Source organism: Siniperca chuatsi, linkage group LG3, assembly GCF_020085105.1.
Source record: "Siniperca chuatsi isolate FFG_IHB_CAS linkage group LG3, ASM2008510v1, whole genome shotgun sequence".
Lineage (NCBI taxonomy): Eukaryota > Metazoa > Chordata > Actinopteri > Centrarchiformes > Sinipercidae > Siniperca > Siniperca chuatsi.
The window spans coordinates 17805890-17832988 of record NC_058044.1 but is presented as its reverse complement, the minus strand read 5'-3'; the positions used below and the strand labels follow the sequence as shown (position 1 = coordinate 17832988).

At 39.1% G+C, this 27099-nt stretch overlaps 2 protein-coding genes across 6 annotated transcripts; both read left to right on the top strand.

Moving 5' to 3' along the window:
- The first annotated feature begins 68 nt into the window (after window positions 1-68).
- LOC122874108 (proline-rich receptor-like protein kinase PERK10) lies at window positions 69-6976 on the top strand. The gene is made up of 5 exons (XM_044191715.1): window positions 69-803; window positions 4528-4747; window positions 5419-5619; window positions 5735-6698; window positions 6821-6976. Exons 3-5 carry the CDS (start codon window positions 5420-5422, stop codon window positions 6974-6976), a joined length of 1320 nt encoding a protein of 439 aa, XP_044047650.1. The 5' UTR covers window positions 69-803; window positions 4528-4747; window position 5419.
- A 341-nt stretch (window positions 6977-7317) lies between these two features.
- sept3 (septin 3) lies at window positions 7318-21076 on the top strand. Of its 5 annotated transcripts, none has more exons than XM_044191265.1 (10): window positions 7320-7476; window positions 11029-11427; window positions 11695-11823; window positions 14686-14767; window positions 15007-15144; window positions 15768-15885; window positions 16836-16931; window positions 17170-17266; window positions 17402-17453; window positions 18174-21076. In XM_044191265.1, the coding sequence occupies exons 1-10, from the start codon at window positions 7416-7418 to the stop codon at window positions 18301-18303; spliced, it is 1302 nt and encodes a 433-aa protein (XP_044047200.1). In that variant the 5' UTR covers window positions 7320-7415; the 3' UTR covers window positions 18304-21076. The 5 variants fall into 5 exon arrangements, with proteins under 5 accessions (XP_044047201.1, XP_044047200.1, XP_044047202.1 ...); XM_044191267.1 differs by lacking the exon at window positions 7320-7476 and adding an exon at window positions 7621-7769; XM_044191269.1 differs by lacking the exon at window positions 7320-7476 and adding an exon at window positions 8454-9199.
- The last annotated feature ends 6023 nt before the right edge of the window (window positions 21077-27099 follow it).

The window sequence follows — 27099 nt, the reverse complement described above, 5'->3', positions numbered from 1 at the left end:
GTCCAAGCACATTCACATGCTTAGACATTTTTACACTTTTTCAAGTCTCATCTACTCATTCATTCTTTCAGCTAGAAACTCCATTCAAATCTTAAAATGTTCCACATCTTTCATACATTTGGGGTATTATTCAACTGTTAAATCTGTATTCAAGTTTCTTTGAAGTTAATGGGTTTTTTTTTTAATGTTCCACATCTTTCGAACAACATTGTAATGAACATATTTATTTACTAGGCATAGGAATTACACCCTCTGAGTAATGGCCTGGAGTTTGAGTGGTGCCTCTCAGCTTACTCTCTATTAAATGAACTGGCAGCAGTTGGTATATTCTTAACTGATGTGACTGTGCATTCACTCACAGTAGGAAATCCCAGCTCTCTAATCATCATGGACCTTTAAACCATTAAATTATTTTAATACACTTATAGGTAGATGTGTGTCCCAGCACACACACACACTATGGGTTTATGTATAATATTCATACACACAGTCTAAGCTACAACAGTTGCCATCAAACAGCATACAGCCTGTATGTAGCATTACCATTCCTGTAGTTTTAGCTAACGTTAGCAATGATGCTAACAGCCGTAGAGTCGCAAATGCTAACTTTAGCTATGTTAACTGACATTAAAAAAAGGGTTTAACGTTCCCCCCACTACATAAGAAATGTTGTTTTGTTCACTCTCTCACTCAGTTACCCTAACATCACTGCAAAGCTGGAAAATGTAAAGAGCTAACGTTAGTCCTCATATCCTTGTGTCTGTCGGTTTCACTAGCTGTTGGCCAGCCTTCAGCCAGGCAAGGTAAATATAACTTCTTAGCGTGTTTCTGCTACAAACTTCATCAGTCACATACTGGGCAGAGTTTGTAACTCACATTTGTAAGCTGATAGCGGTAGTCTGTCAAGATTGTTGGTTATGTGTAAACTTTTACTTGTGTGTGTGTGTGTGTGTGTGTGTGTGTGTGTTTTCAGAACAACTTTTGCAAATTCTTGTTTATTTGTTGTATTTGTTTGTAGTGATTATTTATGTTGTGTAATTTGTTTATTATTTATTTATATTATGTTTTTATAATGTTTATTATTAATTTGATACCTCGTTATTGCATTCTTTAAATTCTTAAGGTATTACAGAAAAAAACACTGAATAAATTATCCTCGAGTTAAATTTGATTTAGTGTTGTAATCTTTTGGTTTAGTAGTTGCAGCAGTAGCAATAATAGGCCTTAAACCCCCCAAATAAGCTGAAGTTCCTTAAGGAACCTAACTCTCATACAGCAACAAATATGCAATATATACAGCAACATATTTAGAATAGATTTTTTAAAATGCAAATATAACTGGACTGTGAAAATACCAGGGAAAACAAGGGAAATAAGTCTAGGATTTTAATAATAAGAATAATAATATTAATCTTTACAAAGTGCCTCAGCCAAGGCAGCAAATTAAAATCAACAAAGTATAAAATCCAATCAGATAGATTTGATTATATAATAAAATAAATAAAAAACAATTCCACTAATATTAGGCAAAATAAATAAAAGACTTCCTAGCTCTAACCCAGTGACAAAGTGTGATATTTTATAATAGGCTATATTACAATGTTGTCTAAGATCAGATCTGATTCAAATCAGCTTCAGCTTTCAGGACAGAAAAATATATGTAAAGCTCCAAACTGAATACAATCCTACATTGTTCAAATAATAGTTATAATAAGTTACTTCTTCATGTAACTTATTCAGGCAGTGTGTCACATGTCATCATTTCTGTTTTCAAACATCACAGCTCCTCATTTGAAGCTGATCTGTTTAACTCGGCTGCTTTTCATGAATCCGATGCTTGCGCAGAATGAGCTAAAAATGGCAGTCATTAACGGAGATGACATCCTCTGACAACTTTTCATTATGTAGGCCATCTTCTCTGTTTTCAGCTTTTGTCTTGGAACCAGCAGGACAAAAAACAAAAAGAAAATCTTTTTTCCACCCTTTTTCTCAGGGGAGTGACTTCATAAAACACTGCAGCTGCCGTCAGTCAGAGCAGATATGAGAGGCCCTTACTCTCTCTCAGTGTCACATAAACTGTGTGATGGCCTTAGTGTTAAATGGAGTGGAATTTATTTTACGCAGCGAGCAGCAAGGCGGTGAGCATCCAGAGGCATCTGAAGGGCTTGCCCCCCCCCACCACAAAAAACCCCGATTATAGTTATATAAGTTTCCCTCCCACTCCCTCCATCCTCTCAGCCATCAGCAGGGGTGTTGTCATAGCAACCCCCACCCCTCCTTTGAACGTCAGAGCCAGGAGCTGGAGGATGAAGCTGCATGCAGCTTCTGTCTCTTGTGCCTCTCAGAGAGAGCACCTGTGATTTTTGCCGTCTCGCATGCAACAGTCGGAGCTGCGGCGCTGGAGATAATCTAATGAATGATTTGACTCACAGCTGCTGCACGTCGCATACCATCAAACACAGAAAGGCCGACTGATTCAGCAGTGTCTGCAGGTGAGCACGACGGCTTTATTTACTACCACAGCACTATTTTTAGAATGCAACACCTGTGTGTGTTTGCAAATTAAAAATCAGTCTGATCGAAGCAATGAAAGACAGTGTGCTGCCTGCTGGACGCTGGTTGTGTAATGTCTTGATTCCTGTGCCTCATCCTACATCTGCGGGAGCAGGAAGGCTTTCTAAGGAATGATACCGAGATGCTGCAGTTTGTCACGCATGATATCTCACCCTGTAGAGAGTAGAGAGTGTTTGCAAGGATTACTTTCAAATAACAGAGTAACTCTACTCATCCACCCTTCCCCAAAATCTCCTCTCGCCTCCTTCTCTTTCCTTCCCGTCATGTCTTGCCCTCCCATGTCTCCTCCACCCTCCCATCCCTTCCCTCTGACAGCAGTTATGTCGTGGCTGTTTTTGGACTGGTTCGTCCCCCTCTACCTGCTGGTGTCGGTTTTGGTGCTGGCAGGCTTCGGAGCGTGCCTGTACTTCCTAGAGCCTGGGCTGCAGGATGCCCACAAGTGGAGCAACAAAACAGTCCGGCATCACCCGCTGGTGGCCAGTGTGAACTGCAGAGATGACGATAGCAATGCCCTGATATGATCAAGAGGGTGAGGCGGAGCGGGCGGGCGGGCGGCAGGCCATCTGGATAAGGGTGCTGCCAGGACACCAGTGGGAGCCAACACCTTAAAAATGGAGAAAGAAAATGGAAGAGAAAGGTGGAGGAGAGATTATCTGATAAGGCAAGCACTGTCCTACCATTCCAACTTTTCTCTGATCTCTAACATACTTTAAGCTGTAGAGATCAGGGAAAAGTGAAGCAGAGGGGTTTTAAAGATTTTTTCAAATGAAGTCAAATGCACAAGGAGGAGAAGACGACATGCAGGTGGTTGGAGGACATGTTGCCCTTTAGAAATGTGTTTGAAACATGATGTAAATTCCATGCCATCTTATACTTGTGCCAACTTTTACATTTTGTAATTCGACAATCACTTAACATGTATCATGAAGTTCACTGATATTGTGCATTTAATTAGTGAAGTGAATGACAAGTGCAATGAATGTGTTGCCTGCAGGGAGGGGTTTTAATCCTCTCTGTGGAGATGTCGGCATGGCAGCTGCTGAGAAGCATGTGGAGTGTTAGTGCCACTGTGCCAAAATGGTGTAGTAGTGACTTTATTCACATAATATGTACCAAATAAATGCAACTGATTTATTCAAGGTGCCGAGATTATCCCTAGACGGACCAATATTACAGAAGAATAGTATTTGGTAATGTTCAATGTGTGTATTTTTTGTTTTCATTGTTTTTACTTTGCAGCATGGTGAGGAAACTGTGGGTGTGTAACGACCGTCTTTTGATGATCATATGCTTCCTTTGTTCATACAAAATAAAACTGTTTGATTGACTCAATTCTTTGGATTTACTCTCTGCATGTTGATCATATCTGAGTAAAATAATATTTAAGATTTGTGTAGTGTATCTGCACCAGTGGTGGAGTACTATACTTAAGTACTATACTTAAGTACAATTTTTATGTACTTGCACTGTACATTTTCATTTATCTGACAGCTGTAGTTACTAAGTTACTTTTAAAATTAAGATTCTACATTAAAAACATATGATAAGCCAATATATATACAGTATATACATCCAACATTTCACAAAGAGCAATGAGAGAAAATTGTACGCAAAAAAACCCAAAAATAACAAGAATACAAATCTGTGTAGCAGAGATTAGATTTTTTTTAATTTGCTTCCCTATTTATCATCTCACGACTCCTCAGATTTATCTTGCGACCCTTTGGATGGGCCTGTAGAGTGATGCTTATAAATTGCTGCATTAGTATTAACAATCTAGTAATATATATATAATAATGTATCAGTCACAGGCCCAAGCACTTTTACTTTTCACATCTACTTCACATTTTGCTTATGTACTTTGTAAACTTTTGAATGCAGGACTTGATTTGTACTTTTACTTAAGTAAAGGATCTGAGTACTTCTTCCACCACTGATCTGCACTGTAACCAGACAGGCTACTAAGACCACATTCAGACTTCAGAATTCCCATGAACCAAACAAAATAAGAGACCAGAGTGGGAGTGAAACAGTGCAGCTTCAGTGCCGAGGAATGGAGAGAATGGCACTTCTTTGCCCACTACTTCCTACTGCTGTGTTCCACGTCTCGCACTCTTTGACTTCTTTAATAAACTCAGTGTGTCAACAACAGAGACAGAGCTTCAAACAGCAGGTGCGTGTCTGTTTTCCTCTATTGCGACTTAAAAAAAACGTGCATTTTTCATTGTAAAGATTTGCAATGTAGTGGAATTTACAGTGTTAGTGCAGAGCAGTCATATGGTTTCAGATTGCAGTGTTGTGCAGTGCAATAACTTGGTACATCTACATTAGTACTTTTTACTCCACAAAATTTATTTTACAGCTATGGTTGCTTGATACTTTGCAGATTCAAGTTTTATTTAGAAAACATGATGAAGTTATGGAATGTGATGCACTGTCACAGATTAAACTACACAACAGTATATAAGTAGATAAAATTGGCTCCACCTCAACCAGCTACAGCAGTAAAATGCTACCTACTCAATCATACATTAATATTAACAATCCAATATTATTAAATATGACACTCACAGGGGCCATTTTTCTGCATAATGAGTACTTCGAGTATAGTACATTTTGCAGATATTTCTGAACTCAAGTAAGATTTTGAATGCAGCTCTTGTAATTGAGTACTTTTCTACTGTGTTATTGCCACTTTTTATCTGAATACGTCTTCCTCCACTGTCAGATTGTGACATGTGGAAAATGTTTATAGACATAAATCCTTGCTATATATATTAATTTCTCCAATCAATTTAATCAGTCTTTCTTTTCCCATCTTTCCTCACAACTTGGGTAAAACAGAATGAGTGTTTTTGACCGTCTGGCACCTTTGATCCCTCAAGTAGCTGCATCCTCCAAACAAACAACGGAACATCCATCGGTCTGCTTGTCACCTCCTCTCTCCCTCTCTTCTCCTGTCATCAAGAAGAAACCCATTCAAATCCCATCATTTGACGAGAAGGGATTCATCTATGAAAACACAAAACAGACAAACACTGACAGGTAAATGAAGCGGTAGCTTGTATTCTAGCTCAGTTTTATGTGTTATGTAATGTAGTAAATATTGTACTGAATTCATTTTGCAGTTTACATTTTTTCTTCCCTCTTTTGTCTCCAGATCGTTTGTTCCAGTTTCACAGAGGAACCATGGAGAAAGAGCTTCAACCCTCCCAAGAACCAAGCCCAAAACATATAGCTCTCCAACTCTCTCTGCAAAGCCCAGCATCTCCATTTTTCCTGCTCCAAAGCCAAATTCCTCTCCCACTCTCTCCACTCTGAAACCAAAGCCAAGTGCTTCCCTTCATCTCCCCGCCTCACAGTTGAGTGATCCTTCTCCATTACTGCACCAGCCTCAGCCGAAGCCAAGTGTTTCTCCAACTCTGACTGTCCCAACACCCAGACTGAGTCCATCTCCAACCTCCCTGTGCCGAGGGATGAGTTTGGATAGCGGAGGAGGCAAGCAGCCTTCTCCTGTTGCTAAAGAAAGACGTGCTAGATCAATTACCATATCGAACACTAAAGTTGAGTCCAGCAAACAGAGGCCTTCAAATGAGGCAAAGCATGACATTCTTGACCAAGAAGCTTTACTGGACTTTACTCATCCTGCGTTGAGAAGAGCTTGTCCCATGACGTGCAGAGAGATGCAGTCTCGACATCAGACTTACTCTGAGTCCCAGAGACAGGTGGCCACATCTCTGAATTCCTGCTTATCGCAAGGCAAAGTTGGTTTAAGTAAAAAAGAAAATACAGCAAAAGATAAACCAAAGCCTCCGCCTAGGAATATAGACATTACTGCAATCCCTCAACTAAAGCCAAACATCAAACAGCAGCAGGAGTTTCTGCCAAGTGGAGCGACAGGTACACAAACATCTCTTTCAGAATCTAAAGGGATTCAGTTTGCTAATGTTGTTCAGAGAGAAGCTCAGTCGGCTTTTGATGGACTGGCTACTCACAGGAAATGTATAGACTACCCTCAGAGTAGGAAGTACACTCAAACTGCAGAGCCTCTCTTGAATCAGTCAACTGTCTCACCCAATATTGAGACCAGGAGACGACGGTTTGGCTTCAACAATGAAACTAAAGTGGATACAACATTTCCATCAGGCTCTAATCTCAGAAGACCTCAGGAAGAAAACAATATACAGACAATTACAGGAAATTCATCTAAACTCTTTCAACAAACCAGTGCATCTCAAAACATCAGATTCTGGTCAAAGGCCAGGAGTCAAATCACCCAGATGGACGTGAAGAGTGGAGTAAGTCAGTCAGACTGTGTTTTAAAGGATCACAGCTGCCAGTCAAGAGACATCGATCGGAAAATGGAGGCTCCTCAGTGTGCACAAAGAATAAATCGACTTAAGACATGTCTGGTGGCACCTCACACACAGGAGGCGTCTGTTGAGTGCACCACATCAAAAACTACCTTTTCAAAACCTGCTATTACATCACACAAACATCAGTTAGATCATAAACAGTGTCCTGGGCAAAATAAAAGCCACAAAGAGATGAACCTCAGTGACACAGGACTGAATCAAAGAGATATTTTTGCACCATCTGATTATCATGGGGTGCCCACAAAGCTATATCCGTCAGAGAAATGCGTTGTAAGCTGGCCACCGTCTGTGGCACACTGCCCATTCAACACAAACAGTTTTGGCATCAATTCAAAGGGGGTCTTTGACCTGCCATCACAGCCACAGCACAGAGTGTACCAGAGGCCAGACGAGACAACAACAACAGCAACAGCTTTCCTTCCACTACACCAACCGAATTACTCTCCAGCAGACAGAGCATTTATCATGGAGGAACCAGAGGACCCCTATTACGTCACCATGTATTACCCAGGTTCAGTGTATGTGGGTGAGTACAGAGATATCCAAACCACTTTGAAGACTTTAACTGAACAAATTCCTCAAAGCACACATGACTGGGACTCATTCATCTCTTGTTTTTAATCTATTTAGTGAGTTAAATAATTTTCTAGCTAAGGGGGCGGGAACTCAGACGCGATGGTAGTCAAAGAGGATAGCAGAGGGATTTAAGACATGGCTCCTTATCAGTAGAGTTACAGACATGCTGAAGAGAGACATGACAGCGTTAGTTGGAAAGGAAAGCAAAAGAAGGATGGTCGGAGAGCAACTCAGAGATAAACTGTGAGTACTGAGACACAGCTAAGGTTCTCCTCCTGTAACACTTTAAAGAATAATTTTACAAAACAATATCACAGCAACACTTGCAAATACTCTGTAATTACTGCTGGTTAAAGTTAATCCTGTAGTAATATCACAGGATAGGGATAAAAAAACAACAACAATAAGTATAAATTAGGTGTCTACATCTCCTGAATAAGGATAACAGATGTGTTATGAGGGCCTTTAGGATATCATAATGCATGTGTTTATAAAATATGATGCTTTGTTATAAATTAAACTACCCACCAGTATTTAAAGCAGTTTAAATGAGCTCCACCTCGACCAGCTTCTATATTAAAATGCTGCTTACCTGATAATGCATCAGTTACAATAACCCATTAATATAATATATCCTGCCACTGAATGAGTGTTTTCATGTTTGAAACTTTAAGTACTTTATGTTGATAATACTTAAGTAAAATTATGAATGAATGACTTGTACATGTAATGGAGTATTTTTATAGTGAGGCATTGCTACTTTAACTTAAGTACAGTGGTGGAATGTAACTTACTCAGGTACTGTACTTAATTACCATTCCAAGGTACTTTACTTTAGTATTTCTCTTTTCTGTTACTTTTTACTCCACTACATTTATCTGGCAGTTATAGTTACTAGTCTTCAGCAGCTAGTCTTTACACTGATTTTATATGCAAAATAAAACATGATCTTATAAATATGATGTACTTCTGTTTATAAAGTAGTTAAAATTAGCTCTGCATAAGTAGGCTAATAGTAATCCAATGATATCATATTATAATGACAGGGGCCATTCTGCCTCTGAAATGAGTACTTTTACTTTTGATAGTTTATAATACTTCTGCACAAAATTATGAATACAGGACTTATACTTGTAATGGGGTGTTATTTACATTAAATTACTTTTACTTAAGTAAAGGATCTGAATACTTCTTCCACCACTGTTTCCGTAAAAGATCTCAGTACATCTTCCACCACTATTTCACCATACTCACCTACGAATTTTTACATTTTGAAAAAGTTTCTACACATTTCATTAGAGATCAGACTGGATTTATTTATTATGAATTATAATGCAAATCCAAAATGTTCCCTAAAAATAGTCTGTATCACTGACAAAAGACAGCTACCAAAAAAAAAAAAAGTCCCTTTGAGGTAAATACTGCGCATGCGCGCTGCATCTCCCCACTCCCTCTCCTCTTGTCGCCTTGGTAACGGAAAAGGGGGGCTCAAGGCCAGAGGGAAGGAGAGGAGAGGTACCCAGACCAATCACATGATCGCTCCTCATCTTATTATCTCTGAGTTTGGATATAAATCGCTTGTTCTTGGGCCCAGAGCGACTTATAGATTACTCAGTCGACAAAACGCCTGTGTTCTCCTCGCGCAGATTTGCAGGTCAATTGAACGGGAATCGGTAAGTGTGACGCTACAGCAGCGCTGAGGGAGCCGACCGTTAGCGGACTGTAGCTAGCAGCTAGCTAACAGCCGCTGCCGCCGCTAGCTGTTAACGTTATTATCCAGCATGACTGGAGAGAGACAATGGGGTCGACAGGCTGTGATGGAGCTAACCTCGTGTGTTGTATTAAAACAGACAAGAGATGGCCGCTTAAAACATGGAGACATAATGTGTGGCCCTTGACGTTATTTTTTTTTAACAAAAATAAGGGTCGTAGCTTTCATGTCAGCAGAGCATCATCAGCTATCGTATGTTTCAGTCTTCAAGTGTGATTGCCTGCAGTATTTAGCTCACAATTAATGCTGAAATAATTCTGCCAAACTGGTGATACTGTATGTGTAAAGGCAACGAGGACGAAGAGGGCGGGCAGAGAGCGGAGCAGGGCTGCATGACTACTCAGTGCTGTGATTCAAAGTGACAGCCACTGCCTCAGTGACCTGTGTGATCTGTATCTACGACTGTGGCTGACTTAAAGCATGGCAGCAGGCTGCTCCATGTGTACACCCTGGAGGGCTGAGGTTATCAACATATTGGCTCAACCTCATGCCTGTTACTGTTACCATCTGCCTGCACTGTTTGCTTCACTAAAAGGGTCAGTTCACAAAAACATAATCTCTATCTTACCTGTGCTGCTGACCTATGCAGATAGTTTGAGATTTAGTATCCATTTCTAAGATTTCTGCTGCCACCCGATACAATAGAAGTAAATAGCAAACAAATGCCCATGACAAGTTCCCAGAGCCCATTGCAACGCCCTAAAATGACTTGAAAACAGCGAAAGATTCATATTTGAGAAGCTGGAACCTGAGAAGTTTGGTTTTTTATCTTAAAATGACTCAAAACGATTAATCGATCATCAAAGTAGTTGCTGATACATTTTCTCCCAATTGACTAATTGATTAATCATCTAATCGTTGCAGCTCTAGTGCTCACAGCATTAAAAAGTTACATATAGGGATCTGACTTTTTTCTTCCAATACTGATATCTAAACTGTGGGTATCTGCCAATACTGAGTACCACAGCCTGACCTTTACTAGATTTTTAAGGCTGATAGTGATACAGTATGTCCTTAGCAGAAAAATCTGAAAAATATCTCTGGTGGACAAACCAGATGTAATGATGACATGTCTTTTGCATTTCTGTACTGCAGTTACACTTATCATGGTAAATGGACTGTAGTCCATTTCTAGTCTTCTGACCACTTAAAGCGCTTCACACACTACATATCACATTCACACACTGATGGCAGAACTGCTCATCAGTATAAAGAAGTTAATTAATCATTCACACACCGAAGGAGCAATGTGAGGTTCAGTTTCTTGCCCAAGGACACTTTGTCTAAACCCTAATATACACAAGGGATTGTTGTGGCTTTAAAAGTTGAGTTGGTGGCCCGCAATGACTAAATTAATGTAACTAATAGTGGAAATACCAAATTTTATAATGACATTGATGAAGAAATGAATGAAGTATTTAATGTGGATCTGTGAGATCTGGCCAATACCCAATTCACTTAATAAGATCAATATCTGCACCAGTCACATCTCTATTCAACCAATCTCTTTTCACAATGTCCCTGTTACTCTGGAGACAGATATCTTAAAACCAAAACTCTCTTTGGGTGAACCAACCCTGTAAGACTACTCTAACAACTAATTTCTTAACTGTGGAACAAGTAAAAGGGAGGAGAGGCCTCAGCCAGCTCTACTGGCCTACTTCCTAGTGATGTGGCAGTATTTTTTTATGAAAACGTTTGTTTTTATCCTCCTCTCCTTTTCTTCTGTAGACATGTCAGACGTAGTTCCTCCTGAAGTGAGACCCAAACCGGCTGTCCCTGCCAAGCCCCCAAATGTGGCGGCTCCTTCGCCCTCCAGCCCTTTCCCGCCCCAAGGCCTAGGCGTCGGAGGAGGAGGCAGCCTTTCTGCTCCTCCTCCAAGTGCCATTCCAGTCCCCATCGGGAGTCACGGCCTGGGGCATGTTGGCAGTGTGGGTCATAGTGTGGGCTATGTTGCAGGCCATAGTGGGGGTCACACTGCGGCACACAATGGAGGTCATAGTCATGGCGGCTCCCACAACTCCAGCGGTGGATCCACTTTGCTGGGGTACATTGGTATCGACACTATCATTGAGCAGATGAGGAAGAAGACCATGAAGACAGGCTTTGACTTTAATATCATGGCTGTGGGTAAGTCACAAAAGCCTGTGAATTAGGTGAAAAATGAATATTAGTGTAAAGCTGTGAAGAGGATAGTTTTACAGATGACAGCACCTGGGAAATATCTGCAAATATTCTGAATTTATTTAAAAAATATTTTTCTCAGATTTTTGTGCTTGGTGAAAAGCAAAGCAATCTAAAGTCTTCCTTCATACCTGGACACTTTCTGTCTCTCATTAGTTTACCTCCTCTTCGGCCTTGTTCATTAAATGTTTTCCCCCCTCCCTCTCGTCTCAGGTCACAGCGGTCTCGGAAAGTCAACTCTGGTGAACACCCTATTCAAGTCCCAGGTGAGCAGGAAGAGCGCAGGGTGGGGCCGTGATGAGAAGATCCCCAAAACTGTAGAGATCAAAGCAGTGTCTCATGGTGAGTACAGGGAGAGAGCTACCGTTCTCTCTTTAGTACCAGACATTTATAGCAGCATCTAATTTGACATAGAAAATTAACAATCTTTGACCATGTTCTTAAAAGTCCCATATAGCCTACTTACTGTTTATCAGTGCACCCTGGTAGCTGCCAAGTGAGCTTGCCATTTATTTTAGTTGAGCTACAAATGCACGGGCCAACTTCCGCAGGTACTTAGTGTAAGAGGCTTTGATCATTTGTTTGCTGTGACTGTCAATGCTGGTGGTTACCTCAAAATTACTGAGAATTAATTTTCCTACTGGATATATTGCTCTGGAATAATTATACTATATGTCATAAAAAAATAAGTGTGGAAACCTGCCTGACTTGTGTCTATTTGGGGTAGTTATCTCTACAAGCAAAGTAGCAATTGAAATAAATGGATTATGCGGAAATTTGGTGGACAGATCACTGACAGATGACAGATTGTTGTTCAAGGATCAGATAACTAGATTTTGGTGATAATCTGGGTCTGGGACTTCTGCTGTTACAACATTTTCTGATGCAGTGTTAATGTGCCAGTGTAAGTTCAATCATACTGGATTTCCAGGCAAAGTTTACTGTGTCCATGGTACAAAGCAGGGTTTGTTAAACAGTGATGGTCAGTCAGGACAGGTAACCAAATCAAAAAAGGTCAAGGCAGGGAGGCAAAGGGTCCAAAAAAACAAGTAACAGGTCACAACAAGCTGGCGGGAGCAGGTAACAGGAAGACTGGACCACTAAAGGTCACATTATGTTTCCGTTCAATGAAATTTACCTGCACTCAGCCCTGAGGAAGGACATGATAAATAAACATTGATCAGCGCGATCTACTTTGTGTTTTGTACTAAAAAGACAGTAACTTTGGAGGATACTCACTTGATTCAGACTGCTGAAGCCTCATATTAGCTTCAGAAAAACTTGTGAATATATTTTTGCACAGAAGAAGGACTGATTTACATTGGAAGCATGTTAGAAAGGGATCTCTTAATATCCAGTATGAGCAGGAGGAATTCATATGGAGACCTAACTGTCGTCTTAAGACAGACTTGAAAAAATATGAACTGATCCTTTAAGGGCTGGCCATCGCCACGACATATGCTATAAAATAATAACCACAGGTGAATGTAAAGTTCAATAAGGCGACTGCAGGTATGCCAAGTGTTTTGGAAATTGTGTAATCATTAACAGCTAAGACGGTGTAGTCTTAGGTGTAGTCCCTCACCTCTTAGGTGTAGTCCCTCATTCGTCCAGGAGTGTTCTATCGTAGAAAAGGTTTCAGTCGTAGTCATCTGGACGCTGTCCATTAACAGCTACTATATAAAGCCTCATGTGCCTACATATAACATGTCAGAGGTGTTGTGTTATATTTATCTGAATATTGAAGTTAAATAATGAATTTCTTTACCATATTTCTACATCAGCAGTGATGTGTAGCATTTCACTGAGCTCAATTATCTACGTTGGAGTTCAGTAATAAATGGCCTGACCGTATTGCTACATCTCCTCTATGACTAAAACTCATAACTACATCATGACAAATGGTTTTTAGTCATCGGCCAGTACAGATAGTTCTTGGGCCCACGGATTCCCACTGGATCGCTGACAGCTTTTACATGATGCAAATTTATCAATCCTGGGAGAAATGTCCGTCACTGTGAGTTGTAGAGGCAGTGTTTTTCTGTCATGCAGGGCCTGTGGACAGACTTGTTGATCTTTAGCCCAGATATTTGTTCACACACATACTGTGGGTGCATTACACAATGTCCAGAATGTTTTCCAGCTTCTCAGAGTGCAGACTTTTACTATCCAGCCAGTCTGTCTGTTCATTATAATAGGACTTCTCAAACGAGAAACACACAAGCTTTACAGCTGGTAAAAAAGCACAATGTCTCTTAACGTCATTCTACTAATATTGGGGGCTAGTTTCACAAAGAGGCATGATTTGAGACTCATTTGAAGCCTAAAAAGTTTGCTACCATAATGCCAGACAATCTCAGAACTGAGAGCTGTGTTTCCATGGTAACGTTGAATGACCCCTGCTGACAACTGACACAAATAGGTAAACATGGCTCAATTTGTGGTTTGCTAACAATGTTGTAGAGCGAGGAATCAGAAATGTTTCACTCATCACTGAGTTTCCCTCATAAAGCATCCATGTAATTGGGATATTCTTCCACAAGGCACAAGCTTTCAGCTGGAATAAACAGAACTGAGCAGCCATGATTTTGGTTTGAAAAGAGCGCTAAATTAGCTAGAATACAGAGCATATTACTCCTATTTAAAGCCACTAGTATCTGAAAATATCTGACTTTGATGCCCCTCCCCCAGTGTTAGCTTCAAATCAGTTACTGTGGCAGACAGCTCTTCATGCCGTTTATGAAATCGGTTGGGGAGTCTTCAGTATGTAGCATGCTGTACTGTGCTCATTATGGGACTGGAAAAGGAACTTGTATACATTCTTGATGATTTAACAGCACAAAAGAAACAGTGGTGATATGTCAAACCCTTGGACAGAGCTCAGTGTTTAGTTGCTTCAGTTTACATGATCATGCACACATCGCCTGCGGTTGACAGTGACCTGACATTATTATGCTCTTGCCAGTGAGAGACACAGCAGACGTGTGGCATCACATGCAGATGTTAAAAATATCTCAATCAGATCATTTATTCTATGTTTGGTTTTGTTTCTAGCTTGAATGCTGTTTCTCCATTTATAATATTCAGATGTTGATTATTCATCAAATGCAGATCAGCTGCATAAAACAGATTGTATTTCCACATACAAAGCAACAGCTATGGTTTATTTTGTTATTTTCTTTGTGTGCATCTTTTTTTTTACAGTCCTTGAGGAAGGTGGTGTGAAGATGAAGTTGACAGTCGTCGACACTCCAGGCTTTGGAGACCAAATCAATAATGACAACTGGTGGGTTTTCCAACTCCTGGATCATTAAAGCCTCATACATATCATTACTGTTTTATCTTAACAAGAACAGTTTTTCACTTGTTACCTTACAATGTTGTACTTTTAGTTCAGGAGTACGACAATGCATTTAGTTCCCCAAAACTATATTGAAAATGGTCCTACCCAAGTAAAGTCTTCTGTTCTTTTCTCGCTCAAGTAGTCTTTTTCTCTCAAACTTGCCTCTTCTGCTTTATCCACAGCTGGGAGCCCATTTCCAAGTACATTAATGAGCAGTATGAGAAGTTCCTAAAGGAGGAGGTCAACATCACCAGAAAGAAGCGCATCCCTGACACCAGGGTGCACTGCTGTCTCTATTTCATCACCCCAACAGGACACTCGTGAGTTAAACTTTATCAGAACTAGAGATTAGTAACGTTATCACTCATCTTTAAGTATCTGATCTAAAAAGGCATGTGTTTTTATTCATCTGTTGGCAAAGCTGGCAACCCAGGCAGCATACATACACATACAGCATTCAGATTAACAAAGCCCTAAGTGTGCTACTTTATATTGCAGACAACACACACCTCTCTCTCTCTCCTCTGAACACCTCACAATTAGCTCCTGCTGACAACTGTGAAATTGCTCTTTAATGAATAAACGGATACAGTCTTTTGTGTATTACAGCCAGTGTATCCCATCCTTCTTAGCCGGTGTAATTGAGACCGACAGGATGTTTTGTGTGCTGGCAAACAAGAACTGGCACACAACCTTTGTCCAATGATAAGCCCACTTTTCAATAGCATTCACACTGTAAGTCTTTTGTAATTGCTACAAGACCAGGGAAGGTAATGACACATATGAAACATGACAAATAAAATCCCTATGCCTCCTTCTGCAATTTGTTATCCTGATTGTCTTTTTACTGTCGCACATGAGCCTTCTTGGAGAATCACAGACCCTAAATCTACCTACTTACTCGCTTTCCTTCTCTTTCTTTTCTGTTGTCTGTCTGTCTCAGTCTTCGGCAGCTAGACATTGAGTTCATGAAGCGCTTGAGTCACTCAGTCAACATTATTCCTGTCATTGCAAAGGCAGACACGATGACCATTGAGGAGAGACAGGAGTTCAAACAGCGGGTGAGTTTCACCAGTGATCCCACTAAAGCTGATTAATCGGCCAGGCCTATATATCAGCCGATATTAGCTTAATGTCAGCGCCTGTAGTTATCAAGAAATGCCAGTAAAGAAATGCCAAAGATATGTTTGTATTTTAGAAACAGTGTCTTCATTACATTGTTTGTCCTCAACAGAGCATTGACGAGTTTATTTATCAACTTCAGATTGTCCTGCTCAGTATATATATTGGTGTTTAAAGCTGCTTTAATCAATATTTTTAGATTATCAATGGATCAAATGACTATGTATAATGTGAAAGGTGGCGCTCATAGTGACAAACACACAGAAAATCATCACCCAACTCTGCAGTTTCACTGGATCTTTTTTATGTCCCACAACTTTTTGGTTCAGTCTTACTGCTCTCATATCTTTGTTGCAGCTGTGTACATTGCCTGCTCAGCATGAAACAGCAGAAAGACAAAGTTAGAGTTGGTGGAGAACAAAATCAGAGCTAAAAGGAGAGTGAATATTATATTCATCAGGTGACCAGAAACACGAATAACAAATGAATGCTGATGTTGCTCCCTGTCTGCTGGATGTATAAATAAGCAACTGTTTGCTAACAACTTCATAATATAAACTTTATAGGGTGATCATTTGTCAATGTTGTGTTTTCAGCTTGTTTCCGCTGCCCCCAAGTGGTCCAAATAATAATGATAATGAAGGATTTAAAAAAACAAAACAAATTTAAGGGATCAAAAAATATTTATGTAATGTGTGTATGTAAACAAAAAAAAAGGTTATTTTTATCGAATTATTTGACTCTCAAATACCGGTATTTGTATCTATCTCAAACTTTCCATATTGGACAGGCTATAGATCCCACAACCTGATGGGTGCACGAGTCATTTGAAGACAGTGCTCAGAAGATGTGTCACAGATGGGTGTTGTTTCCTGGCTTTGTTTTGTAGGTAAGGAAGGAGCTGGAGATGAGCGGGATTGAGTTTTACCCACAGAAGGAGTTTGATGAAGACATGGAGGATAAAAGCGACAATGACAAAATCAGAGTAAGTGGTTTTCTTCTTTCTTTTACGCACATTTGTCACATGATTTTCTTCCTCTTCAAGAGCATGAGTCTTTCCCTCCTTTCCTCCCAGCTTGACCCAATCTCTCTCACACTCACACACCGCTTCCTCCAAACAGAATGTCAGGACACTGGGGCATGTTGTGTATTTGTTTCATCTCATAAACCTCGTCCAGCTCTCTTCAGTACACTGAACCGTGGTGAAATGTCTCCGTCCATAGGAGGCGATGCCCTTTGCTGTGGTGGGCAGCGACAAAGAATATCAAGTGAATGGCAAACGAGTTCTGGGGAGGAAGACAGCGTGGGGAATTGTAGAAGGTGGGTGATGTGGCCTTTCTTAATAAGTAACATTTACAGTCCCTTTGCCACAGAAATAATATTAATGGTCTCAGGTGAAGAACTTGACATACAAGATATGACATTTGATTCTGTCCAATTTTATTTTTGTTGCAGTTGAAAATCCCAACCATTGTGAGTTTGCTCAGCTGAGAGATTTCCTGATCAGGTAAAATAGTCTTTTAAATAGATAATTAAAACCCCAATGCAATGCAATAAACTGGATTTAAGGAGCAATTAGAAATAATGGGATTTGCCATATTGGGAAACTTTCTCTGTGTCATAGTATTTTAACAATAACATGAATCGGGGGTAAAATTAATAGGGCTGCAGCTAATGACTATTTTCATTATCAAATAATCCGCTGATTATACTCTTGATTTATCAAAAAAAATGTGTTTGGTATATAAAATGTAGAGAATAGTAGCACAAGGTGAAGTCTTCAAATTGAAGATATTCAGTTTACTATCACAGAAGGCTACAAAAACCAGCAAATGTTTACATTTGAGAGGCTGGAACCATGACTTTTTTTGACTTTTTTGCTTTAAGAAATGACTCAAATGATTAATCGCTTACCAAAGTAGTTTTTGACGATCAACTAATGATTCAATAATCGACTAATGATTTCAGCTCAAAAAAAAAAAGCATAATGTTGTGAAAATAAGCATAATAAGCACAAAGTAAGCATTTTGAAAATAAGGATGTATAATTCTTTGCATGTAAGGGTATAATTTTTACATTTTAGGATTTTAGCACTGTATTGAACCAAAACATAAGGATCACTAAAATGTATTAAAAAAAAATACAATAATGCTGATACCTCCCTGTTTTAAATAGTTATATACTGTACATAACTAGAAACATGTGTTTCTGTATCTCTCTTTCTCAGGTCTCACCTCCAGGATTTGAAGGAGGTCACTCATAACATTCACTACGAAACCTATCGTGCCAAGAGACTGAACGAAAATGGAGGTCTGCACCCCATATCCTGCAATGACACCCAAGAAAGCAACCTGTAGTCAGTCAGTCAGTCAGTTGGGATTTGTTCAGACAGAATGAGAGTAAAAAACAATGCAATGAAGCTGATAGATGAATCTACAGAATACTATAATCCACCACAGCATCTCTGCATGCCTGGAAAACATTTAAATCTGTTAAAAAAATTGGTGTCATTTAATCATATAATTTTTTTCTGATTCCAAACTCCACCATCGTCTTCTACACTTCCTTCCCCACAAACATATCAAACCCCTCTAGTTTCCTTTCAAAGTCATTCCTGTGAATATTTGGAGGGCAGGACACCCAGAGACTTAGTGCCATTATGAAATGTTTTATCTACTGCCAATGCCTTGTCATTGATCATCGTCCGGGTAGTACAAGCTTAGAAAGTGTCACGTTACTATGTGTGAAAGAGGCAGATTTTAGTTTTAGTGCTGTGTAGCAACTGATGTCTGAATTCAGACAAATTAAATGATTTGCTCTAAATATTAAAATCATTATTCTTGTGTAGTAGTGATGCGTGAGGCAGCTCTGCAGTTGACTCTGCACAAATAGCTTTTTTAAAATTCTCAGCAGCAACTGTTCATTTGGAGAAAGAATCCCTGTGGCTTTACTGTCAGGAGGGCTTAACAACCATTACTTAATTTATACCCACCTTCACAAAGAAAACAATTTGGAATGAAATTTCTCTAATGTTCCCTCGTCCTATTTATGTTTGATTTTCCATTTCAAAATAGTTTGTGCGCACAGACCTGCATACTAAGATGAGAGAAAGCTGCAACATCAGCCACATATTAAATGCAGTTCTGTGTGTAATTAATGAGTCCACAAGGTTCATGACTGTGAATACTGCAGATTCTGGGATTCCATGATTCACCGTAATAGCACACACAAACCGAACACTTTGCGACGATAAAGCTCAGCATACTGTGTTACACCACAGTGGGTAAGAGGACAGTGGTTTTATTAGATATTAAATATTTTTTTCCTGGATTCAGATTGACTTTGTGACCTATTTTTACAGCTAAATGGACAACATGCGCCCAATTTGAATGTCAATTTAAAAGTCTGTAGCATGTAATTTAACCTGTATTACTTTACAGAATTTAAGAGTAGCTTTACCAATAATGCCATAAAACAATCAAATTTCTTATACAAGCTTACTCAACTGGAGTTATTCATATATAGTGTAAATCAGTCGTTGAGAAACCACTAAGCTTTGCTCAAGGTTTTTTTATTTGTTTGGCATTTTTCTCCTCAGCAGACCCACTGGCCATTCATGAAAAGAATATTTTCTGATCCAAAAGATATCCGACCACTGCTGTAATGAGTATACCCAATGATAGGTGAACAGGATTTTTTTTTTTGTTTGTTTGATGTCTTGTGCCATGCAAAGTATTTGTGAACATAACCGAACTCTGATGTGGTGACCAAGTATTTGTGTTAATTCCATTTTAAACTTTTTTGTCCTGTTCACCACTTGGTGGCAGCAGTCTGCCATGTATAAGCAGTGACTCACTAGAACAGGAAACATACACTTCCCCCTCTTCTCATTTCTCAGTTTATACATCCTCAATTCCTTTCCTCGCCTCCTCTCCTCGTGTCTTAGTCCCTCCCACCTGAGATGCGAGCAGAGGAGGCAAGGAAGAGACACAAGGAGAGAGGAATCAAGGCAACAGGCATTTAGCAAAATGAGACGTCCTTGCCTCGGAGCCGTCATTTTAAAGCAACGTAAATTAAATATGACGTGTGGCACAGCTGCATCATCTGTCCATTGTCATGGGTGCCGAAAGGATTTCCGCAAAGGATACACCTATGCATCCTCGCTCAAGCCTCCTCTCTCCTCACTCTTCAAGATGCATTTTAGGAAGTGAGACATGCTTCAAGAAGGCGCGCTGAGATTGATTTCCAGGTCACAGGCAGGAGGACGGAGGAGAGAGGAGACGAGGTGGCACAAAATAGAGAAATGAGAAGAACCCTTTGACCCTTTGTGTCCTCCTCAGACATATCGACTGCTGAGATTTTTACACAGTTCAGGCTTATTTCCTGAGAGTTTAGGTCCTCCACTGCTGTCAGTGATACAGGTTTACAAGAAGCTTTAATAGTGTTACCCCAATGGTATGCACTCAAAGTGTTTTGCCAAAATCAATTCATTTATTAAGTTCTAAACATGTTTACCAAGTTTTCTTCAGGAACTCAACATTTATACTGTTCTGCCATGTACTGTCTACAGTACAGCACGAATATGCCAAAATTAAAAGTAATTCAATCTTTCAGTATCTATCAATCAAAGTTGAATCATCATTTTATACAATCATACACGTTTGTGTGATTTTGATATGAAATTTGATGTCTGCAACAAACTGATAATAGTTGTCTGTGATTTTAGTGCAGTCAAAGGTTTCAAGCAGAAATTTGAAACAGTGTTTATCTGTGCATGCTTGTCCATATTGCCTATTTGCTTACAGCCAATCAGTTCATACATCACTGCAACTTTACATCAACTCATCAACTATTTCTGAATGTGTGACGTGTACGTTAAATCTAAATCATGAGATAAAGTGCTGCTGTCTTAACTCCTGTAACTAAACCGATGGCCCACCATCCACATATCACTCATCCCTTTGAATCAGTAGAACTTCACAATCTACATTTATTTAATAACCACTTTTCTCAAAGTTGCTGTGACACATTAAGATATAATTGTTATAAGTGTTATATTGAGTTATTTATACATTAATGTCTTATTATTGTAATTTATTCTTTATTTAATAAAAGCACATTCCCATGTTTTTTGAAAGAGCTTTTTTTCCTGAATGTCTCAACAATGATTACATGATTTATATTATAAATATATCATACCTGCAAAATGCTCAAATTAATATTTGTGATATTTTTATTATTGTAGTGGTAGTAGTAGTTTTAGTAGTAATATTAGTACTTCTTGTAGTATTGTTATAGGACCCATATTGAACTTAAATGACACTCGAGTCTCAAAGTTTTAGTGGAGGAAATAAACTTGAATTAAATATAGGTTGAAATATAACTAAAATCGATTATTAGAAACTAAAATGAAGCAATATTATTAATGAGCACAATATCTGATTACTAAAAAGCAAACAGATAGCGGACAGTTAGTTTTGGTTTGTGTTCATCAATATTTTATTTCACAATCAATGAACTGTAAAATCACTAGAAGCTGTAGTGATCTCATCCCACCGCTGAACTGCATCTGCTGAGCTCTCCTTCACTTGTCCCAGGAGCTGACAGCGTAATGAGCTGCTGTCTTAGTAAATCAGGCAGTGTTTACATACAGATTGCAGCCGCAAACTCAGTGAGTTAAACTTGGCTCTCAGTTTTGGAACTCTCACAGTTTTAAATATGAACTTTCCTGCAGATGTGTCCTGAATATTGGTACATCACGAATATGATGCTTATGTGGTGAGTAAAGTTTAAGAAAATCACATGAGAAACTTGTAAGAGTGTTAAAATGTAAAACCACAACTTTTCACAAACAGTGGGGTTACAGAAAATGATCTGATATCCATCATAAACTGCTTGAGTGAGCTTATTCTTTAAAAAAAAATGGATCAGTTCTTCACCACTTCTGTCTATGCAGCTCACAACTACCTGGATGCAAAAAAACCCCAAAACTTCCTTGTTACGTTCCATTCTGGTTTTAACTGAATGCACTCCACTGAAACAACTCTCTGTAGTATCTGCAATGACACTGATGCGTAGTTTTGCAGGCAATTCAGGTGACTACTCCTTGACCTTAGTACAGCGTTCAACGCAGTTGATCACTACATTCTGACAAAGAAGCATGCAGCCTCAAGTGTGTTTTACATCTGTCTTAGTGGATTTTTTCTTGTATCTGTTATTAACTTTGTGCGACCAACTGCTTTTCTGTCTTGTGGTGTGCCACAAGGCTCAATTTTGGGTCCTATACATTTCTCCAAATACATGCTTCGCCTGGGGCTGATTATTATACATTTTATCATTTGCTTGGGTTCATTTTATATCAGTGGGACTCTCTTGTACCTGGGGAGCCACAGAACTGCATTTTCTATCTCCCACTGCTCTGTCCACACCTGATCAGTTAATGGAGGGGGGAGTTGATCAAGGGTTGGTTCCTTTTAGGTGATTCAGCTAACAAGCTGTGGGTAGCAGTGGTTCACCCAAACCAGGAGTTAGTACCACTGTATGATTGATATTTAGTGTGCATGTGGTGCTGCTCTGGTGCTAGCAACATCAAATGTCATTATCACAATATCCTTCTCTGCTTGTAGTGGCAGTATTTTCAGTTTGGGTCTTCCATACAGAGGTTATATTTTTGGACATCAGACTTCAGCATGGGAGCTCAGACATCATTCCTTTAACTTAACCAAAGGTCTTCTTGGCGAAAGCAGATTGGACGTCAGACCCCAGACATCAGGTCTTGGACGTTTGTTAGCATTAGCTAACATTGTTCAAACACTGCAACTGCAACAGTTTCTACCTGGGAAATTTGTCTCACAAAACAAACATGTGAGCATGTAAATTAACTGCAGTTCCATTAGCTAAGTCCAGGTTAGTCACTAATGTACGTGCAGGAGAAATGTACAAATGTAAAAAAATGGTGCCTTATTACTGGATACATTAAATGTGTCACCATGTAACAATAATATCCTGTTTTTCCTGCTTTGCAACTATACAGAAAAAAATGTCACTTTATACAGAGATTACAAGAAGTATAGAGAAATTGATTGTTGTAGTGCCTGAACAATACATGCACAAATACTAATAAATCCAATAGACATTTTGAGTAGTTAATCTCTTGAAACAAAAACTAGAAAAAATGTTTACAAATTGGATAAATTATAAATTCTATCACATATTACTGACCTTTCTGGACTGTCTGTACCGTGATCTAAGTGGAATCTCCTCGAACTTTGCAGATGTTACAATCTCATTTGTTAGTTGACACATATAATGGTAGTTCATTATTTTTCTACATTTATTTTGAAAGGCAGATGCCCAAACTGGAAATATTATCTTTACCAATGGAAAGTTCACTTGAGGGATGACAACCACACGTAGTTGCTTCATTTGATAATACCTGGTTGAGACTGTTTTTTACATAGACTGTCTACTCTTATTCATTTTGTCTGATGACACCTGTAGGTCTGAGGTCCATTCATATGTTTAAGGAATGATGTTTTGTCGGATGTATGAAAACTGATGCTGATTTTTAAAATGTATACTGTACGACCATGTATTATTGGATGTCCTAAATGACCTAAATTGAAGGTAATTCAGTAGGGAATGGCCTTATAAGCCCCATTAAAATTGAGTGTACAAGTCAAACAAAAATCACCAAGTGTCCAAGTTTTGTATATTTGGCAATACCTGACGAAGATCTCTGTGAGATCAAAATGTTGCTTTATTAGATTAAATTTATTGAGAGCTACCAGTACAGTTTGCAGATCTTTCTTTTGGACTCTACACTCTGGTAATCCTTTACATTCTCATGACGAGTTGATATTACACCATGTGTACAGCATGAAATATCTAGCAAGAGACCATGATATTTTTTTCTTGAATTAATGTACCAAACCACAGATAAAATGCAAGTGATTACTACATTCAACAGGTGGCAGCAAACAGGACTTCAGTAAGACAGCCATGTTGTTCTTCTGCTAATGTGTCAGTAAATTAAAGCAGTAGCCACACGCTAGCTAGCCATAAAAAATATATCAAATGATATAGAATATTGAGGCTCTCTAGCATAAATCAGAAGTCTCTAAATGCAGCTTTAAGATCTGTGGACACTGGCGTGACACCTTAAACATGTGGATAAAAGTCCATCTGTTCAGATTGGCCTTTGTTTAGTGTCTAGTCTCCTGCTGTTCCCCCAAGAGAGAGGCACCAAGTTCCCCAATAAATGAAAAAGCGTCCCAGACACTGACAGCGTTGCCTCAACTGCATGTTTCAGAGAGGAGTGTTGTTTACATGTGTGAGGATAACCAAATACTCATGCAGTTTTTTGGGCGCTATAAAGATCCATCATTACATAGTCCCTCTGTGAAATTGATAAGATGGTTTCTCGGTAGTATCGAGGTCCCCATTTCATTATCTTGCAATCTGAAAAATGTATATTTTCTTATTATAAAGGCTTCCCTAGCTAAGACGGTGTAGTCCCTCATTCATCCAGGAATGTTCCATCGTAGAAAAGGTTTCAGTCGTAGTCATCTGGACACTGTTTTCAGAATCAAGACATTTCGGCTCCCATCCGGAAGTCATTCTCAATTGTGAAAAATGGTCTGAGAACTAAGAAATTTAAGCTACTCTGTGTTACTTAAGCCCTGCCCTCAGGAAGGAGTCTTCCTGAGTTTCTGCTGTTTACCCTGCCTAGTTTCACCTGAAACTGACCTTCTATTGTTTCCATGATGGCCCAGTAATCAGTAATCAGGCCTATTGTTTTCTGGCTGCACCTCCCTGATCACTGTTAAGTACCTGATTAGTATATGATTGGCTTGACCAAGGTGCTAATACACTGTGGTATCTTACTGTGGAAAGAGGAAAGGCATGTTCAGAATGCTCTCTCAGCCTGTGGTTATCCTACTTGAGCTCTCAACAAAGTTAAAAGAGCCAAAAAAAAGGACAAAAGGGAAACAGAACCAAGAAGGAACGGTGTCTCCATCCCTTATGTATCTGGACTGTCTGAAAAACTACAAAGGATCTTTAGACAGCACGATGTTCCTGTTTTCTTTAAACCAGGCAACACTTTAAGACAGAAACTCGTTCATCCTAAGGACAAGATGCCCACACAAAAACAGAGCAATGTAGTTTACTCTATTCAATGCAGTGAGGAAAACTGCAAAGAACGGTACATAGGTGAGACTAAACAGCCACTTCACAAAAGACTTTATCAGCACAGATGACATGCTAACTCGGGATTACAGAGCGCCGTGCATTTGCATCTAAAAGCTACAAACCACACATTTGAAGACAGCGAGGTGAAGATTCTAAGTAGAGAGAAGAGTTGGTTTGAAAGAGGAGTCAAAGAAGCCATTTTTGTGAAAAAAGAAAACCCCTCTTTAAACAGAAATGGTGGTCTGAGATTCAACTTGCCAACGGTTTACCACAGTGCATTAGCACCTTGGTCAAGCCAATCATATGCTAATCAGGTACTTAACAGTGATGAGGCAGGTGCAGCCAGAAAACAATAGGCCTGATTACTGATTACTGGGCCATCATGGAAACAAAATAAGGTCAGTTTCAGGTGAAACTAGGCAGGTTAAACAGCAGAAACTCAGGAAGACTCCTTCCTAAGGGCAGGGCTTAAGTAACACAGAGTAGCTTAAATTTCTGAGTTCTCAGACCATTTTTCACAATTGAGAATGACTTCCGGGATGGGAGCCGAAACGTCTTGATTCTGAAAACGTGAAAGTGTCCAGATGACTACGACTGAAACCTTTACTACGATGGCTTCCCTAGCTAGTAATCATGTATCTCATATTTTAACCTCCACCAAGGAGGTTATGTGTTTTTTTTTGGTGCTATTTGTTTGTTTGTCTGTCAGCAGGATTACGGAGAAACTACTGGCCCAATTTTCATGAAACTTGGTGTAAGGTTGTAGCATATTTCGAAGTGGATCTGAATTACTGGGCAGATACATAAATAATTTTTCATTTTCATTAACATTGCAAGATACAGGCAAATCAAACTGAATTAATCAAGCATGTGTGAACCCGTTGTAATTAACGTGGATGGTGTGCCATGACTAAACATACACAAAACCTCAAATGTCACTGTAGAAACAAATGCAGCAGGTATGTAAGAAATAAGCAATCAGGGATATGAGATGATGAGACTTCAGCTAGGCACGACCATATTTTGACATACTGTAATTCTAATAGTTTTGGAAATAAATCCAGACATATATAGTGGTTGTGCTTGCAGATTTGCATATCATAGAAGACTGGACTATTGGCCTTGGCGGAGGTCTGTGCTCTTTGAGTGCCCTTCTAGGTTAAATTATGAGAAGAGCATGTTATTTGAGAAAACAACAGCTCAATTACAAAATCTTTGTTTTGTGAGTTATGGTATCTTTCCCATGAGGTTTGTGAAAATCTAACACGCAGTGTTTCAGATATTGTATGTAGTATAATGACTATTAAAACAATGTAGCTCTCTCCTATGCATACCAATCAATGTAATTTTTAATATGCCCTAACAGAGCAATGACACACATTATTCCCAAAGGTTTTTTAAAATATATCAAGATATGGTCTGTCAAGATATTTAGCAAAATTGACACTACACAGACAAATGGAAAAATGGACCATGGTCAATTATGGTTCCTAACTTTTTATAGCAAGGTTCAACGTTAAGGGTTTTTTTCCACTCTACTTGCCCGCCATGAATCTACTTGCCCAAAGTCAATTTTTACTTGACCCTATACAAATTGTTTTATTTATTAGGGGTTATCAAATAACAACAAAAACTAAAGTTGTCATGTTTAATCTTTATAAAGTATCAGAACAAGTGTGTCATAGATGCAAAGCAACAAATATTCTTGCATATTGAAAATGGTATGACAATCCCCCCCTCCTTCTCCCCAGAGGTGGACTTGTTAAGTGTGAGTGAGCCATTTTCTCGTGAGTAGGAATGGGTATCTTAGGATTTTATTGATACTACTATTCTTCAACGCTCTTATTGATTCAGTTATTTATGGATACTCATCGGTTCTTTTTCATTACTAGATAATTGCTTTTTAAAAAATATATTATTTTAAAAATAAACAAATTCAGAACAGGATTAGAATTGAATAT

Excerpts from the sequence above, each read along its gene's own strand:
- sept3 (XM_044191265.1), top strand. The coding sequence starts at position 7,416 with ATGGAGGAACCAGAGGACCCCTATTACGTCACCATGTATTACCCAGGT. Across the intron at positions 11,824-14,685 it reads GATCAAAGCAGTGTCTCATG|TCCTTGAGGAAGGTGGTGTG; the intron begins GTGAGTACAGGG and ends TTTTTTTTACAG. Across the intron at positions 15,145-15,767 it reads ATCACCCCAACAGGACACTC|TCTTCGGCAGCTAGACATTG; the intron begins GTGAGTTAAACT and ends TGTCTGTCTCAG.
- LOC122874108 (XM_044191715.1), top strand. The coding sequence starts at position 5,420 with ATGAGTGTTTTTGACCGTCTGGCACCTTTGATCCCTCAAGTAGCTGCA. Across the intron at positions 5,620-5,734 it reads AAACAGACAAACACTGACAG|ATCGTTTGTTCCAGTTTCAC; the intron begins GTAAATGAAGCG and ends TTTTGTCTCCAG. Across the intron at positions 6,699-6,820 it reads GCTTCAACAATGAAACTAAA|ATTCTGGTCAAAGGCCAGGA; the intron begins GTGGATACAACA and ends TCAAAACATCAG.